Source organism: Podarcis muralis, chromosome 16, assembly GCF_964188315.1.
Source record: "Podarcis muralis chromosome 16, rPodMur119.hap1.1, whole genome shotgun sequence".
Lineage (NCBI taxonomy): Eukaryota > Metazoa > Chordata > Lepidosauria > Squamata > Lacertidae > Podarcis > Podarcis muralis.
The window spans coordinates 7,844,360-7,859,856 of record NC_135670.1 but is presented as its reverse complement, the minus strand read 5'-3'; the positions used below and the strand labels follow the sequence as shown (position 1 = coordinate 7,859,856).

The 15,497-nt window shown below is 50.2% G+C and overlaps 1 protein-coding gene across 2 annotated transcripts in view; it reads left to right on the top strand.

The window, feature by feature from the left end:
- Positions 1 to 15,497, top strand: part of NPR1 (natriuretic peptide receptor 1) — a 60,223-nt gene that overhangs the window by 20,503 nt on the left and 24,223 nt on the right. For both annotated transcript variants that reach the window (XM_028709692.2, XM_077920817.1), the window contains exons 3-10: positions 4,121 to 4,234; positions 6,157 to 6,292; positions 7,909 to 8,000; positions 9,384 to 9,519; positions 10,412 to 10,496; positions 11,765 to 11,885; positions 12,952 to 13,026; positions 14,466 to 14,543. In XM_028709692.2, coding sequence (XP_028565525.2) covers positions 4,121 to 4,234; positions 6,157 to 6,292; positions 7,909 to 8,000; positions 9,384 to 9,519; positions 10,412 to 10,496; positions 11,765 to 11,885; positions 12,952 to 13,026; positions 14,466 to 14,543 — 837 coding nt within the window. The remainder of the gene's footprint in view (positions 1 to 4,120; positions 4,235 to 6,156; positions 6,293 to 7,908; positions 8,001 to 9,383; positions 9,520 to 10,411; positions 10,497 to 11,764; positions 11,886 to 12,951; positions 13,027 to 14,465; positions 14,544 to 15,497) is intronic.

Genomic DNA, 15,497 nt, shown 5'->3' with positions numbered 1-15,497 from the left:
TTTGTCCATTCTCTCCCCCCCCCCCCCGCAGTGCGGACTTCTGGGTTGTAGGCAATTAACCCCCGCTCAGAGTGGAAACCCGCTGAGATTAATGGCCACTTTGACACCGTACATTTAAAGCACTGCGATGCCACTTTAAACCTGGGAAGAGGAATTGATTGTGAAGCCACCTCTGTGAATTGTACCTTTGTGAAGGGGAGTGGGGGAGTCTCCTAGCAACCCTCAGCACCTTAACAAACTACAGCTCCCATAATTCTTTGGGGGAAGCCATGGCAATTAAGCCCCACTCAAAGTAGAGACCCATTGAAATTAATGGACTTAACATTCACACCATGCATTTAAGAGCGCTCTGATATCACTTTAAACAGCCACCGCTCCCCATAGTTCCCAGAGTTCCCCGGGACTGATGGATAAACCGTGTTGGGAATTGTAGTCTTTTACTAGGCGGTGTGTGGAAAATTCTGACTTTTCTTGGTGTGTCCCTCTGTTCAATGTCAGGGTCCCATCTGTTGCTCCGCCCACTTTGCCTCTGGCCCCGCCCACGATGGAATGTGGCCCTCGGGCCCTCTCTAACTGGCCCTTGGGCCTCTGTGTGGCATATGCCCTACTCCCCATGCAAAAGAAGGGAGACCTCTGGCTGAATATAGCCTTCAGTTACCCTGCCCACCACAGGCATGCGGCCCCTGGAAGGTCACTGATGAGGGGAAGCGGCCCTCGGGCTGGAAAAAAAAGCCAAGCGATGGGCAGAAATTCAACCGGGGAAGCTTCTTCCTGGCAATGGCAGGTGACAGGGAAAGCTGGACTTCTGGAACTTCTGCCGGTCAGGAAGCCGTTAAAAGGCGCGGATGCTTTGCCAGGAAGCGGCCGCCGAGAGAGAAAGAGAGAAACATGGCCATTGTGCCAAGAACACCTGGCAGAGGAGGCCTTGCGGAGGTTGCTGTGCTTCCGTGGGGGAACTGCGAGTGCCTGGCGGGGATCCGAGCGCCTTGGGAGCATCAGGGACGGGCATGACAATGAGGCTTTGTGACGGACTTGGAAGCTGCCCTGAGGCCGAGACAGGCTGAGGTTGGCAGCTGAGTTGGCCATTGTCAAGACTTGCCGGGGTCTCAAGTTACTAGGCCTCAGTTCTGCGCTTGGGAATCACAACGCCCTCTTCAGGCACAGAAGGGAGCTGCGCTTCGGGCAGTATCCTGCTTAACAAGAGAAAATTAATCAATCAATCTTTATTATGGTCCAGAGACCCAACAAATTGTTACAGAGCAATGCACAATTCAGGCAGCCTACCTCCAGGTTAAACAAGCATTTTGTTCAAAAGATAGGGATCATTGGTTCTTGCAACCACCGATAAAAACTTTGCCACTGCTAATGTTCTAGCGTTTGTCCGGTCTTCCAATAGGAACCTGACATAGTGAGCCTCTGATTTTCCCGGGAAAGGTACCAGCAAGGGTAGTATCAGTTCAGCCCTGGCTTGCTCGTATTTCGCACAGTGCAGCAAAATATGTTTTATAGACTTGATGTCTTGAGCACACGAGCAAAGTCTGTCCTGGTAGGGAACTCCTCTCAACCTGCCAAAGAGAAAAGAGTTGTGTGTTAGAAAAGAGTTGAAGTTTCTGGGTTGGTCAAGCCTGGTTAGGAATCTTGCAAGCCAGGCTTAGGGCCTTACAGCCGGTCTTAGGCAGCGCTTGAAACCAGGTGTTTTTTCCGAACAATGAGGACTAGAACCTTACTTAAATCAGGGGAACGACTATAGCTCCTGCTTTGTGTGTAAGAGGCCCCAAGTAGGTCTGGGAAAAGCTCCCTGTGAGCTGCTGCCAGTCAGTGTAGGTAACCCTGCGCTAGCTGGAGCAACGGTCAGTCTGCGTGAGGCAACTTCCTATGGGCACGAAGGCGATGGATTGTATTCTCGGGCCTCGGCAAATTCTTTATTCTTCCTTCCTTCCTTCCTTCCTGCCACCCACCCACCCATTTAACTCCTGGAGTACCGGGTTCGAATCCCACCCGGCGTCTCTGTCGTGCTTTTTTGGACTGGGCCTCCCTCCCTGCACAAGATCCCGTCGGAGGAGAGGGGCGCTGAGGGGGGTTTAGGGTGGAGGGGAAGGGCGATGACTTTGGCCAGACCTGGCCGGCTTTGCTTTTCTCCGGTGTGAGAGGAAGGAAGCAAGATAATTCCCCCGGAGTAGCGGGCAAGTTATAGGCTATTAATAGCCCAGGGAGCTGAGAGCCGGCCTGAATATCTATGGGGAGAGGGGCAGGATTCGATGCCTGTTGGCTTAGATTGGTGGCTGGGAGACACACAACTTTGTTTTCAATCTGAGGGCCACATTTATATCAGGGAAACCTTCCGAGGGCCACACAGCACAGGTGGGCAAGGCTAGCAGGGAAAGTGCGCTGGGCAACAGGTGGAAATTTCACCTGTGGTTCGGTAGAGCTAATTTCTACATACAGTGGTGCCTTGCAAGACGAAATTAATCAGTTCCGCGAGTCTCTTCGTCTTGCGGTTTTTTCGTCTTGCGAAGCATGGCTATTAGTGGCTATTAACGGCTTAGCGGCTATTAACGGCTTAGCGGCTTTAAGAAAAAGGAAACAAACTCGCAAGACGTTTCGTCTTGCGAAGCAAGCCCATAGGGAAATTCGTCTTGCGGAACGACTCAAAAAATGGAAAACCCTTTCATCTAGCGAGTTTTTCGTCTTGCGAGGCATTCGTCTTGCGGGGCACCACTGTACTTGCAGACACACACACACCCCGCCCTCTCACAAAGGCAAGATCTGAGTTTGAGGACACGGTCTCCCTCAGGAGTGGTGGACTCTCCCTCCTTGGAGGTTTCTAAGCAGAGGTTGGGTGACCGTCTGTCATGGATGCTTTAGCTGAGATTCCTGCCTTTCAGAGGGTTGGACTAGATGACTCTCAGGGTCCCTTCCAACTCTACACGCAGCAGAGCCAATGAGTGAGGGCCGTGGCCTGGGGAGAGCGTTTCAAGGGCCAAGTAGAGAGGCTCGGGGGGCCACTTTCAGCAGTTGGGTCCCAGGTTCTCCACCTCTGGCTTAGAAGGCTTTAAAAACAGAGGGTTTTCACAAACTGTGAAAAAGATTCTATGAGCTGAATAATGGAGACACCGTATGTACTTTCCCTTGTTTATTTCTTTTGTAACACAAGAAAATCCTGAATACAAACTAGTTTTGTTTTTTTGAAGCCCACTGTTATGTCCAGCGTTAAACCCATTTAAATTAACAGCCATGGCTACCTTAGGCCCATGAAATTCAGGGGGTCTACTCTGAGTATAGCAGGGACGCGGGTGGCGCTGTGGGTAAAACCTCAGTGCCTAGGACTTGCTGATCGCATGGTCGGCGGTTCGAATCCCCACTGCGGGGTGCGCTCCCGTTGCTCGGTCCCAGCGCTTGCCAACCTAGCAGTTCGAAAGCACTCTTAAGTGCAAGTAGATAAATAGGAACCGCTTACTAGCAGGAAGGTAAACGGCGTTCCCGTGTGCGGCTCTGGCTTGCCAGAGTAGCTTCGTCACGCTGGCCACGTGACCCGGAAGTGTCTGCGGACAGCGCTGGCCCCCGGCCTCTTGAGTGAGATGAGCGTACAACCCCAGAGTCTGTCAAGACTGGCCCGTATGGGCAGGGGTACCTTTACCTTTACCTTTACTCTGAGTATAACGGAGTTTGACACAACCTTGGATGGTCACAGCTTTGCCACCCCTGGTTGGTTTCTTAAAACGAGGGGCTTAAGGTATGTTCATGAAGGTCTCTCAACTGCTATAAAGCAAAATAGCTAAGTGGAAACTCCATAGACAGGAGCAGTGTACCTCCAAGGACCTGACTTTGAGGGCGAATCACGGAGGGAGGGCTGTTCCCATCGCCCCCTGCTTCTGAACTTCCAAGAGGAGATTCCAACTAAACATTAGGGAGAACTTACTGAAGGATAGAGCTGTTTGACGATGAACAGATGGCGGCGGACTCTCCTTCGTTGGAGGTTATTAAACAGAGGCTGGGTGGCCGACACTCAGGGGGGGTTCCTTAGCTGTGAGATTCCTGCATTGTGGAGGGTTTGGTCCCTACTGTTCTGTGATGATTCCAAGTGATTTTGAGCGCACGCCTCCCTCTCGCCCTCTGCTAGGCCGTCATGATCATCACGTACGCAGAGCCCACCAACCCGGAATACAGGCCGTTCCTGCAGGAGGTCAAGGAAGGAGCTCAAGCCCAGTTCAATTTCACCATGGAAGACGGGCTGGTAAGGAAGCAGCGATGGTAGATTTGCCTTCCTGGTTCCCCACAGCAGTAAAAGAGGGTCTGGGGGAGGCCCATTGACTGGGAATGCCTGCCTTTTGTTGCTTTTGTCTCCTTTCCACAACAGAGCATCATTGCCTTCACTGGAAATATTTGTCAGGGTCAATTTAGGACAACGCGCAATCCATTATTTTGCAACGGCGCGTGTTTTTGTTATTCATTTATTTAAATCAATGCCTTTTCCTCTAAGGGGGTGGTATATGTGGTTTCCCCCTCCCCATTTCATCCTCACAACAGCCGTGTGAAGTTGTTGTTGTTGTTTAGTCGTTTAGTCGTGTCCAACTCTTCGTGACCCCCTGGACCAGAGCACGCCAGGGACTCCTGTCTTCCACTGCCTCCCGCAGTTTGGTCAAACTCATGCTGGTAGCTTCAAGAACACTGTCCAACCATCTCGTCCTCTGCCGTCCCCTTCTCCTTGTGCCCTCCATCTTTCCCAACATCAGGGTCTTTTCCAGGGAGTCTTCTCTTCTCATGAGGTGGCCACAGTATTGGAGCCTCAGCTTCAGGATCTGTCCTTCCAGTGAGCACTCAGGGCTGATTTCCTTCAGAATGGAGAGGTTTGATCTTCTTGCAGTCCATGGGACTCTCAAGAGTCTCCTCCAGCACCATAATCCAAAAGCATCCATTTTTCTGCGATCAGCCTTCTTTATGCTCCAGCTTTCACTTCCATACATCACTACTGGGAAAACAATAGCTTGAACTATACGGACCTTTGTCAGCAAGATGATGTCTCTGCTTTTTAAGATGCTGTCTAGGCCTGTCATTGCCCTTCTCCCAAGAAGCAGACGTCTTTTAATTTCGTGGCTGCTGTCACCATCTGCAGTGATCATGGAGCCCAAGAAAGTAAAATCTCTCACTGCCTCCATTTCTTCCCCTTCTAAGAGAGCTTCGTGCCCAAGGTCGCACCCAGCAAGCTTCACGCGGCTGAGCGGGGATTCGAACCCTGGCCGCTCCTGGGTTCTAATCCAGCACTCTAACCGCTACACTGCACCGGCGTTCCGTGTGAAAACAGGACATTTCAGAGATTTCCATACAAAGGTGTCAGTCACACCCATTGACCCACCTGCACTGTCCTCCCCCCTCACCCACTTCTGCCTCTTACACCGAAGGCATGCAGCCCCCATAAAGTTGCCCTGGAGGGGATTTGGCCCTCGGGCTGGGATGAAACGGTGACTCTCAACTTCAGAGGGGAAGCGAAGTTGTAGGAAACAGGTTTGACCTCTGGGTAAACAAGCCAAGGTATGTCTCCGAGTGGAGCTGCATGGTTCTCCGCTCCCCATTTTATCCTCATAACAACCCTGTGAGGTAGGCCAGGCCCCGTGAGCTACGCACCTTGCTCCCTCCCACGTCCTACTCCAGAACTCTAACCACTAGGCCAGGGGTCAGCAAGCTTTTCCAGCAGGGGGATGGTCCACTGTCCCTCAGACTTTGTGGAGGGCTGGAATATATATTTTTTGAGGGGAAATGAACGAATTCCTATATTCCACAAATAACCCAGAGATGCATTTTAAATAAAAGCACACATTCTACTCATGTAAAAACACGCTGATTCCCAGAACATCTGCAGGCTGCATTTAGAAGGCGATTGGGCCGGATCTGGCCCCCGGGCCTTAGTTTGCCTACCCACACACTAGGCCGTTACTGGCTCTCCATTGTTATAAACCACGCCAGCATCCTGTTTATTATAAACCGAACCCCCCCCCCCAAATCTTTTGACCCAAATACCATGGTCCCACAGTGAGCGGAGGTACGTGCCCCATTGATTCTAACCTTGCCGATGAGTTGGCATTCTGAAGTTGGTGCCGTGGCTGGAAAGGACTCCCTCCTGGTCTGGTGGCACAGAGGCAAATCTAACTTTCTTTCCAGAAAAACTTCATCGCTGCTGCCTTTCACGACGGGGTGATGCTCTACGCTCAAGCAGCCAGCGAGATGCTGCAGCAGGAGGGATCCTTCTCCAACGCCACCTTGACCACCCGTCAGATGCAGAACCGGACTTTTTATGGTCAGTACCTCTCATCCCTCCCAGGTTTCGTGCTGTTGAGTTTTTTTGTTTAATGTTTCTCCCCTTTTTTTGTCCTCCCAACAAGCCTGTGAGGTAGGCTTGGCTGAGAGGAAGGGACTTGCCCCCAAGGTGAGTTTCGTGGCTGAGTGGGGATTCGAATCCTGGCCTCTCCCAGGTCCTAGTCTAAACTTGGGTCTCCAGCTGTTGCTGGACTACAGCTCCCATCATTCCTAGCTAGGAGGACAAGTGGATCAGGGAGGATGGGAATTGTAGTCCAAAAACAACCAGAGACCCAAGTTTAGGAAACTCTGCTTTAACTGTTATGCCACCAAAAAAAATGGTTGCTGGGCAGGGACTGTAGTTCAGCGGTAGAACTCGCATGCAGAGGGGTCGTGGGTTCGATCCCCGCCATCTCCTGTTAAAGATTCAGGGTGGATGAAAGAAAGTCCCTCTCAGTGCAGCACATAGCTGAGCTGTGGAACTCACTGCCACAAGATGTAGTCAGGATGGTCACCAGCCTCGACGGCTTTAAAAGAGGATTGGAGAAATCCATGGAAGAGATCCGTGATCAAAGGCAGGAATGTTTCTGAATTCCAGTTACTGGAAACCACAGGAGGGGAGAGAGCTCTTGTGGTCCAATCCTGCTCAAGGGTTTCCTGTAGGCATCGGGTGGGCTGCTGTGAGAACAGGATGGCTGGACTAGAGGGGCCATTGCCCTGATCCAACTGACTCTCCTTATGGTATTGTGTAGAGCCATTAATTTCAGTGGGTCTCCTGTGAATAGAACGTAGTCAAGCACAACTCCATACATTTAAAGCACAACTCCATACATTTAAAGCACATGACTTCCTCCTGAAGAATCCTGGGAGCTGTAGTTTGTAGGGTGCTGGGAATTGTAGCTTTGCGAGAGGGGAACTACAGTTCCCAGCATTCTTTGTGGGAAGCTACATAGTTTGTGGGAAGCTACATTCTTTCTGGGAAGCTACATAGAGATGGATTAGGGACGCGGGTGGCGCTGTGGGTTAAACCACAGGGCCTAGGGCTTGCCAATCAGAAGGCTGGCGGTTCAATCCCCGCAAGGGGGTGAGCTCCTGTTGCTCAGTCCCAGCTCCTGCCAACCTAGCAGTTCAAACGCACGTCAAAGTGCAAGTAGATAAATAGGTACCACTCCGGCGGAAAGGTAAACGGCGTTTCCGTGCGCTGCTCTGGTTCTCCAGAAGCGTCTTAGTCATGCTGGCCACATGACCCGGAAGCTGTACGCCAGCTCCCTCGGCCAATAAAGCAAGATGAACGCTGCAACCCCAGAGTCGGCCACGACTGGACCTAATGGTCAGGGGTCCCTTTACCTTTACCTTACATAGTTTATAAATGTATGGCGTGGGTGCGACCACATTGCCTTCTATAGCCAGGAAGCCCCATCCGTCCAGTTGTGGTGCTTTTCCTTTCAAAAGAAAGACTAAGGCAGAAGAAACGTGAAGGTTTTTGAACAGAGGTTGGATGTGTCAGGATGTACTCAGAGTAGACCCATTAAGATGCGTGTGGCAGATATGTTCACCTCTCCTCAAGGACCAGTGTGGGATTGCTGTTTTTTCCCCTCTCCTTCCTTCTTTCGGCAGGAGTCACAGGGACCCTGAAGATCGACGAGAGCGGAGACCGGGAGATGGATTTTTCCCTCTGGGACATGAACCCGACGGAGGGGGAGTTTGAGGTTTGCTCCTTTTGTTGCTTGTCTCTCTCTTCTCCCCACAACACATATTCAAAGGTAGACCCCTCCCTGAACATGAGGGCATCATGGGTAAGCGCCAGTGATAAGACCCCTCACCCATGGAAGTCCCCCGTCTCCTTTTCAGAGCCATTTAAACCAGCAATTGTCACCATGCCCTTGTGGCAGTGAGTTCCGCTGGTGGGGCATGCTGTGTGAAGAAGCTCATCAACGCTGTCAGACTTGAGGACCTTAACCCACGTCCATAGAGCGGGGGTCCTCCATCATGGGGAACAAATGTGGCCCTGCAGCCTCTTTATCTGGCCCCCTCGGGACTTTTCCCCAACCCCACTCTGGAGGCTGCGCCCTTTATCTTTTCTGCTTATCATCCCTGGGTACTTTTGCCTCTCTGGAATTTGTCTTTCAACTCTGAGCAGGCCCTTTGCTTGCCTGGATAGAAGATGCAGGTGTGTGTGTGTGTGTGTGTGTGTGTGTGTGTTTGTGTGTGTGTGTGTGTGTGTGTTTGAGTTTGTTTTGAATTTTATTTTATAATTTCAAAAGTTTTCAAGATGATACGTACTTCCAAATACACATCCATTTCACGTTTGACTTCCCCAAAACCCCTCTGTGGATTCCCCTGCAGTTTCTAAATTTGCTGCATATTATAAATATTCTGTACTTTATCTTTTCCACACCGTACCCCAAACAAGTATTCAACTGCTGTTATTCATTCAAATCCTATTGAAATATACTCAGAGTCGAGAGTGGATTTCAGCTCATAGTGGTGAGGAGGAATGGAAGTTCCCCCAGATTGTCTGCTTTATATACATTATTTACACAATGGGCCCCACATGATTGGCTAGTTCCGGGATTCTCCTGTAGGCCAATCAGGTTGCAGATTCACTTCCACCTGGAGCTGGATTGGGTGGCTCCTGTGGACCAATCAGACTGCTGCATTCTGAATCCTATTGTTCTAGGACCAAACAGACTGCTGCAATTTGGATCCTATTCAACTCAGTACACAACACCTACGTATGTTTTAACATGTTTACAATAATTCTTTAAATATTCAACAAAAGGTTTCCACTCCTCCTTGAAGTCTACCTCTTCTTGATGTGTGTGTGTGCTTGTGTATTTGTGTGTGTGTGTGTGTGTGTGGGTAGAAACCAGCCCACTGTCCAAAGGCAAAAGTTACGTTTGTGGCTCTGCCCCCTTTTACTCCTGGCTCCTCCCCCCACCACTGCTGTGCGGCCCCCAACATGGTTCCCAGAAAGGAATGCGTCCCTCGGGCTCCTCATCCTCACCAAGGAGGGAAAATGGTACCCTGCCTCCATCTCCTTCTCTCCTCCCTTCTCTCCACGACCCCACACAACCCCTTTCTTCCCACAGATCGTCGCCACTTACAACGGGATCACCAAGAAGATCAAGATGGTTCCAGGAAAGGATATCCATTGGCCAGGAAACGGCATCCCGAGGGATGTGCCCTTCTGTGGTTTCGAGAACACCAACCCAGCCTGCCAAAAAGGTACTGGAGCATAGCTGTCAACTTACAGATTTGAAAATAAGGGGCCAGCAGCCTTGAAAAAAAGGGACCAGCAGCCAAAATAAGGGACCTGCAACCTCACCTGTTCCAGGCACTCCAGTCTTCCTGTCCTCCTGCAGTCTGGTCAAACTCATGCTGGTAGCTTCGAGAACACTGTCCAACCAACTTTGTAACCAGAGGTTCAACTGAATAGAATCTGAATCACATGCACCACAAGGCCTATGCAGCCTCAACTTAAGATGGCTCCCCGGCCTGGCTTTGCACTGCAAAGTTTGCAGCAGCACATGCAACAAAATGGCGTCCAGCATTCAAAAACCCCTTCAGCTTGCATTAACTAGCCACACACAAGGCATGCAAGCTCCACCCCTCCCAGTCGTTCTTAGACTTCTTATTGGGTGAGCAACACAGCCAAGCAACACAGTTGGAGCCTCCCTCCTCCCTGGCCGGCAGGGAGGGAGGGAGAGGAGCTGCTTCCTTTGAAAATTAAGGGACATCATTTAAGGGACATTTAAGGGACATCCATCAATAAGGGACAGCAGCGGGACATGGCGCTGGAATAAGGGACTGTCCCTTCAAATAAGGGACACTTGACAGCTATGTACTCGAGGTGATCCCAAGAAGGCCCCTTCTACTGGCTGTGTGGGGTTACAGTGGGGGCTGATCCAGTTGGGCTTAATCCAGTGATTCCCAATTAGCTAAGGACCGTGGACCCCCTGTTTTTCAGAAGCCAAGAACGTGGCCCTTGGAAGGCTGCTCAGAAGAAGTTATCCGGCCCTCAGGCTTTAGGAAAAGGATCTCCTCCCTAGTTTTAAGGGGAAATGGCTGGCTAATGGTTGTCCTTCCCTCTCCCTTCATTTCCTTCTCTTGGCTACAGCCTCCTTCTCTCTGCTGGAGATCCTGTCCCTCACGATGACCTTGGTCCTGTCCGTCATCATTGTCACAGCTTTCTTTGTGTACAGGTGAGTGGCTGGGCGGAGTTTGTGGACAGGTGCTGCCAAAAGTAAGAACGGCCCTGCTGGATTCGACCTGGTGTCCTTCTGTTTGTTTGCTGGCCAGCTACTTGACACAGGCCCTGCTGGAAAGTAATGAGTTGTATTCAGGGGCTAGTCCTACTCAGAGTAGACCCACTTAAATCAATTAACATGGCTAACTCAGCTCCGTTAATTGCAATGCGTGTAAGTAGAACTTAGATGGATGCCACCTGGTGCCTAGTCCCCTTCTAACTTGTTTTGTCCTCTGTGTCTGACAACTCGCAAACATAAAAAGTAAGGCAGTTCCTAAAAATGGAACTCATGGAAAACAAGGATAAGCCAACCTAATACATAGGAATTTGTGTGTGTGCACGTGGGTGGCGCTGTGGGTTAAACCGCAGAGCCTAGAACTTGCCGATCAGAAGGTCGGCGGTTCGAATCCCCACGACAGGGTGAGCTCCCGTTGCTCGGTCCCTGCTCCTGCCAACCTAGCAGTTTGAAAGCACGTCAAAGGTGCAAGTAGATAAATAGGTACCACTCCGGCGGGAAGGTAAACAGCGTTTCCGTGTGCTGCTCTGGTTCTCCAGAAGCGGCTTAGTCATTCTGGCCACATGACCCAGAAGCTGTACGCCGGTTCCCTCGGCCAATAAAGCGAGATGAGCACCGCAACCCCAGAGTCGGCCACGACTGGACCTAATGGTCAGAGGTCCCTTTACCTTTACCTTTATAAGTGGCAAGCCCACCGCACAGCAGAATATTAAGATATGGGTGAATATGAATTCCCCCCTGGCACCTAAACAGATAGTGATGGCGCCAGGCGTGCTTCCCTGGGGAGAGCATTCTCTAAACGGGGAGCCACCACTGAGAAGGCCTGTTCTTTTAGAAGACACCTGAAGGCAGCCCTGTTTAGGGAAGCTTTGAATGTTTAATAGATTATTGAATTTTAATATTCTGTTGGAAGCTGCCCAGAGTGGCTGGGGAAACCCAGCCAGATGGGCGGAGTATAAATAATAAATTATTATTATTAATATTATTGTTGTTGTTGTTGTTATTGTTGTTATTATTACTTGTGTCGCCACCATGGGAGAGGGCCCACAGAGTAGGACCTCAGATAAAGAACACAGTTTTGTGAGGCGATATGCTTGTGATTGTGCATTTGTAGTGATAACAGAGGAAGGAGGCAGCAGGGTGGGTGGGATGCTTTCCAGTCCAGAAGTGCGTGAGCCCTGACCTCTGCCGCTGCCCTCCCCTCCCAGGAAACTGAAGCTGGAGAAGGAGCTGGCCTCTGAGCTGTGGCGGGTGCAATGGGAGGACGTCCAGTCCAGCAACTTGGAGAAGAACCTCCGCAGCATGGGGAGCAAACTCACTCTCTCCCTGGTGAGTCATCGAACCCTAGAAACGTAGAGTCGGAAGGGACCACGAGGGCCATCTAGTCCAACCCCCTGCAATGTAGAAATCTTTTGCACAATGTGGGGCTTGAACCCAAGACCTTGGGATTAAGAGTCTCATGCTTTACCGACTGAGCTATCCCCAGGTTCCATCCATCTTCCAGAAGCCCCTTCTGTTTAAAACCAATATTATTTACCATATTTATTTTTCTGTGTATAAGACTAGGTTTTTTAACCCAAAAATTAGGTTTCAAATTGGGGCTCGTCTTATAAACGGGTAAGGGGGCTGAGGGGGTGTTTTCTTAATTTGGAGTCCCCCAAAATAGGGGGCGTCTTATACATGGAAAAATACGGTATATGTCAAAGAGAAAAACAGCTACCAGACTTTTAGAAGACATTTGAAGGCAGCCCTGTTTAGGGAAGCTTTTAATGTTTGACGCACTATTGTATTTTAATATTTTGTTGGAAGCTGCCCAGAGTGGCTGGGGTATAAATAAATTATTATTATTATTATTAATAACTTCATTTATATCCCACCTTTTCCTCCAAGGAGTTCACAGCAGCGTTCGTGGTTCTCTTCCCCATCTCACAACAACCCTTTGAGGCGGGTTAGGCTGAGAGGGAGGGGCCAGCCCAAGACCTTCATGACTGAGTGGGGATGTGAACCCTGGTCTTTTCCCAGGTCTTCCTCCAGCACTAACCACTGCACCATGCAGCCTCTGCGCTCTGCTTAAACCACTTTGACGCCACTTTAAACAATCACGGTTTGCCCCAAAGGATTCTGGGAACTCTCATTTGCTAAAGGTCCCGAGAGTTATTAGGAGAACCTCCCTCCCCTAATTCCCTTTGCAGAGCTGCAACTCCCAGAAACTGGTTGGTGGATAAACCACTCTGGTAATTCGGATCCTCACACCTGAAACGTGCAGATTTGTAGGTTTTAACTCTGTTCAGGCTGCGCTTGTCCAGCAAATGAAGATCTGGGGTGTGGGTGAGAAGGTATTTTGGTTTTTTGTTGCTCTGCCACCAGACATTCCCCCTCTGCTTTCCTTCCTCAGAGAGGCTCAAACTATGGCTCCCTTCTCACCACAGAGGGACAGTTCCAGGTTTATGCCAAGACAGCTTATTATAAGGTAAACCTTGGAAAGAAGAGTCTGTCCTTATTGGAAGACAGGATACGCCAATGTTTATGGGTGGGGATGTTCATTGCAGGTCTTGTGGACCAGGCAGGGCCAACCCATAGCACATGGGTAGGCAAGCTAAGGCCCGGGGGCTGGATCCGGCCCAATCGCCTTCTAAATCCAGCCTGCAGACGGTCCAGGAATCAGCGTGTTTTTACATGAGTAGATTGTGTCCTTTTATTTAAAATGCATCTCTGGGTTATTTGTGGGGCGTAGGAATTCGTTCATTTTCCCCTCCCAAAAATATAGTCTGGCCCCCCACAAGGTCTGAGATTCAGCGGACCGGCCCCCTGCTGAAAAAGTTTGCTGACCCCTGCCATAGCGCCTCTTGCTCCTCTCGCCGTGGATAAAGTCATCAATGGTTACTAGCCACGATGTCTCTGGTCTGCCTCGGCGGCTGGAGGCAGCAGTGCATCTGTATTTCAGTTGCTGAAACCCTGGGGCATCTTGTTGGCGTCTGTGATAAAAGGATGCTGGACACTGATCTAGCAGCCAGGCTCTCCTGACGTCTTTAAACGGCCTCGGTCCAGTATACCTGAAGGAGCGTCTCCACCCCCATCGTTCTACCCGGACACTGAGGTCCAGTGCCAAGGGCCTTCTGACGGTTCCCTCACTGCGAGAAGCCAAGTTACAGGGAACCAGGCAGAGGGCCTTCTCAGTAGTGGCGCCCACCCTGTGGGACACCCTCCCACCAGATGTCAAAGAGAAGAATAACTATCAGACTTTTAGAAGACATCTGAAGGCAGCCCTGTTTAAAGGTAAAGGTACCCCTGCCCGTACGGGCCAGTCTTGACAGACTCTAGGGTTGTGCGCCCATCTCACTCTAGAGGCCGGGGGCCAGCGCTGTCCGGAGACACTTCCGGGTCACGTGGCCAGCATGACAAGCTGCATCTGGCGAGCCAGAGCCGCACACGGAAACGCCGTTTACCTTCCCGCTAGTAAGCGGTCCCTATTTATCTACTTGCGCCCTGTTTAGGGAGGCTTTTAATGTTTGGTGTATTACGGTATTTTAATATTTTTTGGAAGCCGCCCAGAGTGGCTGGGGAAGCCCAGCCAGATGTGCGGGGTATAAATATATTATTATTATTATTATTATTATTATTATTATTATTATTATTAGGAGCCTCCAGGTCCAGAGGCAGTCTGTATGGATCCCTAGGTTCTTTGGGGCATATGGCCACTGTGAGAATAGGATGCTGGACTATGGTGAGCCTCCACTGGCCTTCTCAAACAGGCTCATCTTTCTTAGGTTAACCATTGAGGTGGATGAGTCGATGGGTAGGTGGACGGCTCCCTTAAAAAGCGGCCGGACTGGCCAGTCTTCTTTCCCCCTGGCAACCTCAGCAGCACGATTCCCTCTCCTCCTCCCTGATTTCTGCGTCTCCTTTCAGGGGAACCTCGTGGCTGTGAAACATGTAAACAGGAAGCGGATCGATTTGACGCGGAAGGTGCTTTTCGAGCTGAAACATGTAAGCAACTGGCTGGAATGCCCTTTGAGAGTGTGGCAAAGACTCCGGAACGGCTGGTGGTGGAGGGCCTGGGTGGTGTCTGTCCCTCTGGGATGGGGAGGGGTTGCTGATGGAGCCGCAAGATTACTGCGATTATTTTGTGCATGCCCCAATTCCTTTTCAGCTGAACGAGGTTCTCTAAGCAAACAGCCACACGGTGTGCACAATACTCTTTTACAGTGGTACCTTGTTTCTCAAACTTAATCCGTTCTGGGAGTCCGTTCCAAAACCCAAGCGTTCCCAAACCAAGGTGCGCTTTCCCATAGAAAGTAGTGCCAGATGGATTAATCCGTTCCAGACTTTTAAAAACAACCACTAAAACAGCAAAGAGACCATTGATCCATAAATGAAACCAATAAACAATGTACTGCGGTCACACAATCAATCAATCAATCAATCAATCAATCAGTAGCTGAACTGGGTTCCACGCAGTCACAAAAACAAAACGAAAAGAGCCGCAAAAACAAAAAGGCAAAATAAGTAGCAAAAACAGACAGGTCTCAGCGTAACACTCAAAACGGAGCACGTTGGACTTCTGAAAAAAGTTCACAAACCAGAACACTTCTGGGTTTGCAGTGTTTGGGTTCCAAGTTGTTTGAGTACCAAGTCGTTTGAGAACCAAAGTACCACTGTATTAACATTTATCTAAATTGTGATAAGATCTTCTTTTAATCCCTTGTCTTCCAAAGCTATAAGGCCTGATCCAGCAAGGTCTCCTAACGTTCTTATGAAAACTGTGATTTCCCCTTTGTGCCTTTATAAATACAGCAACCTGTAACTTTGGACAGTGTGAGACTCCTCTTGTCCTCCATACCAACCCTCCAGAAAGTGCATTTCCTTCCATGCTATGTGTGTGTGTATATGTGTGTGTGTGTGTGTGTGTGAAGGGGTGTGTCGGAGAGACAGAAAAGGGGG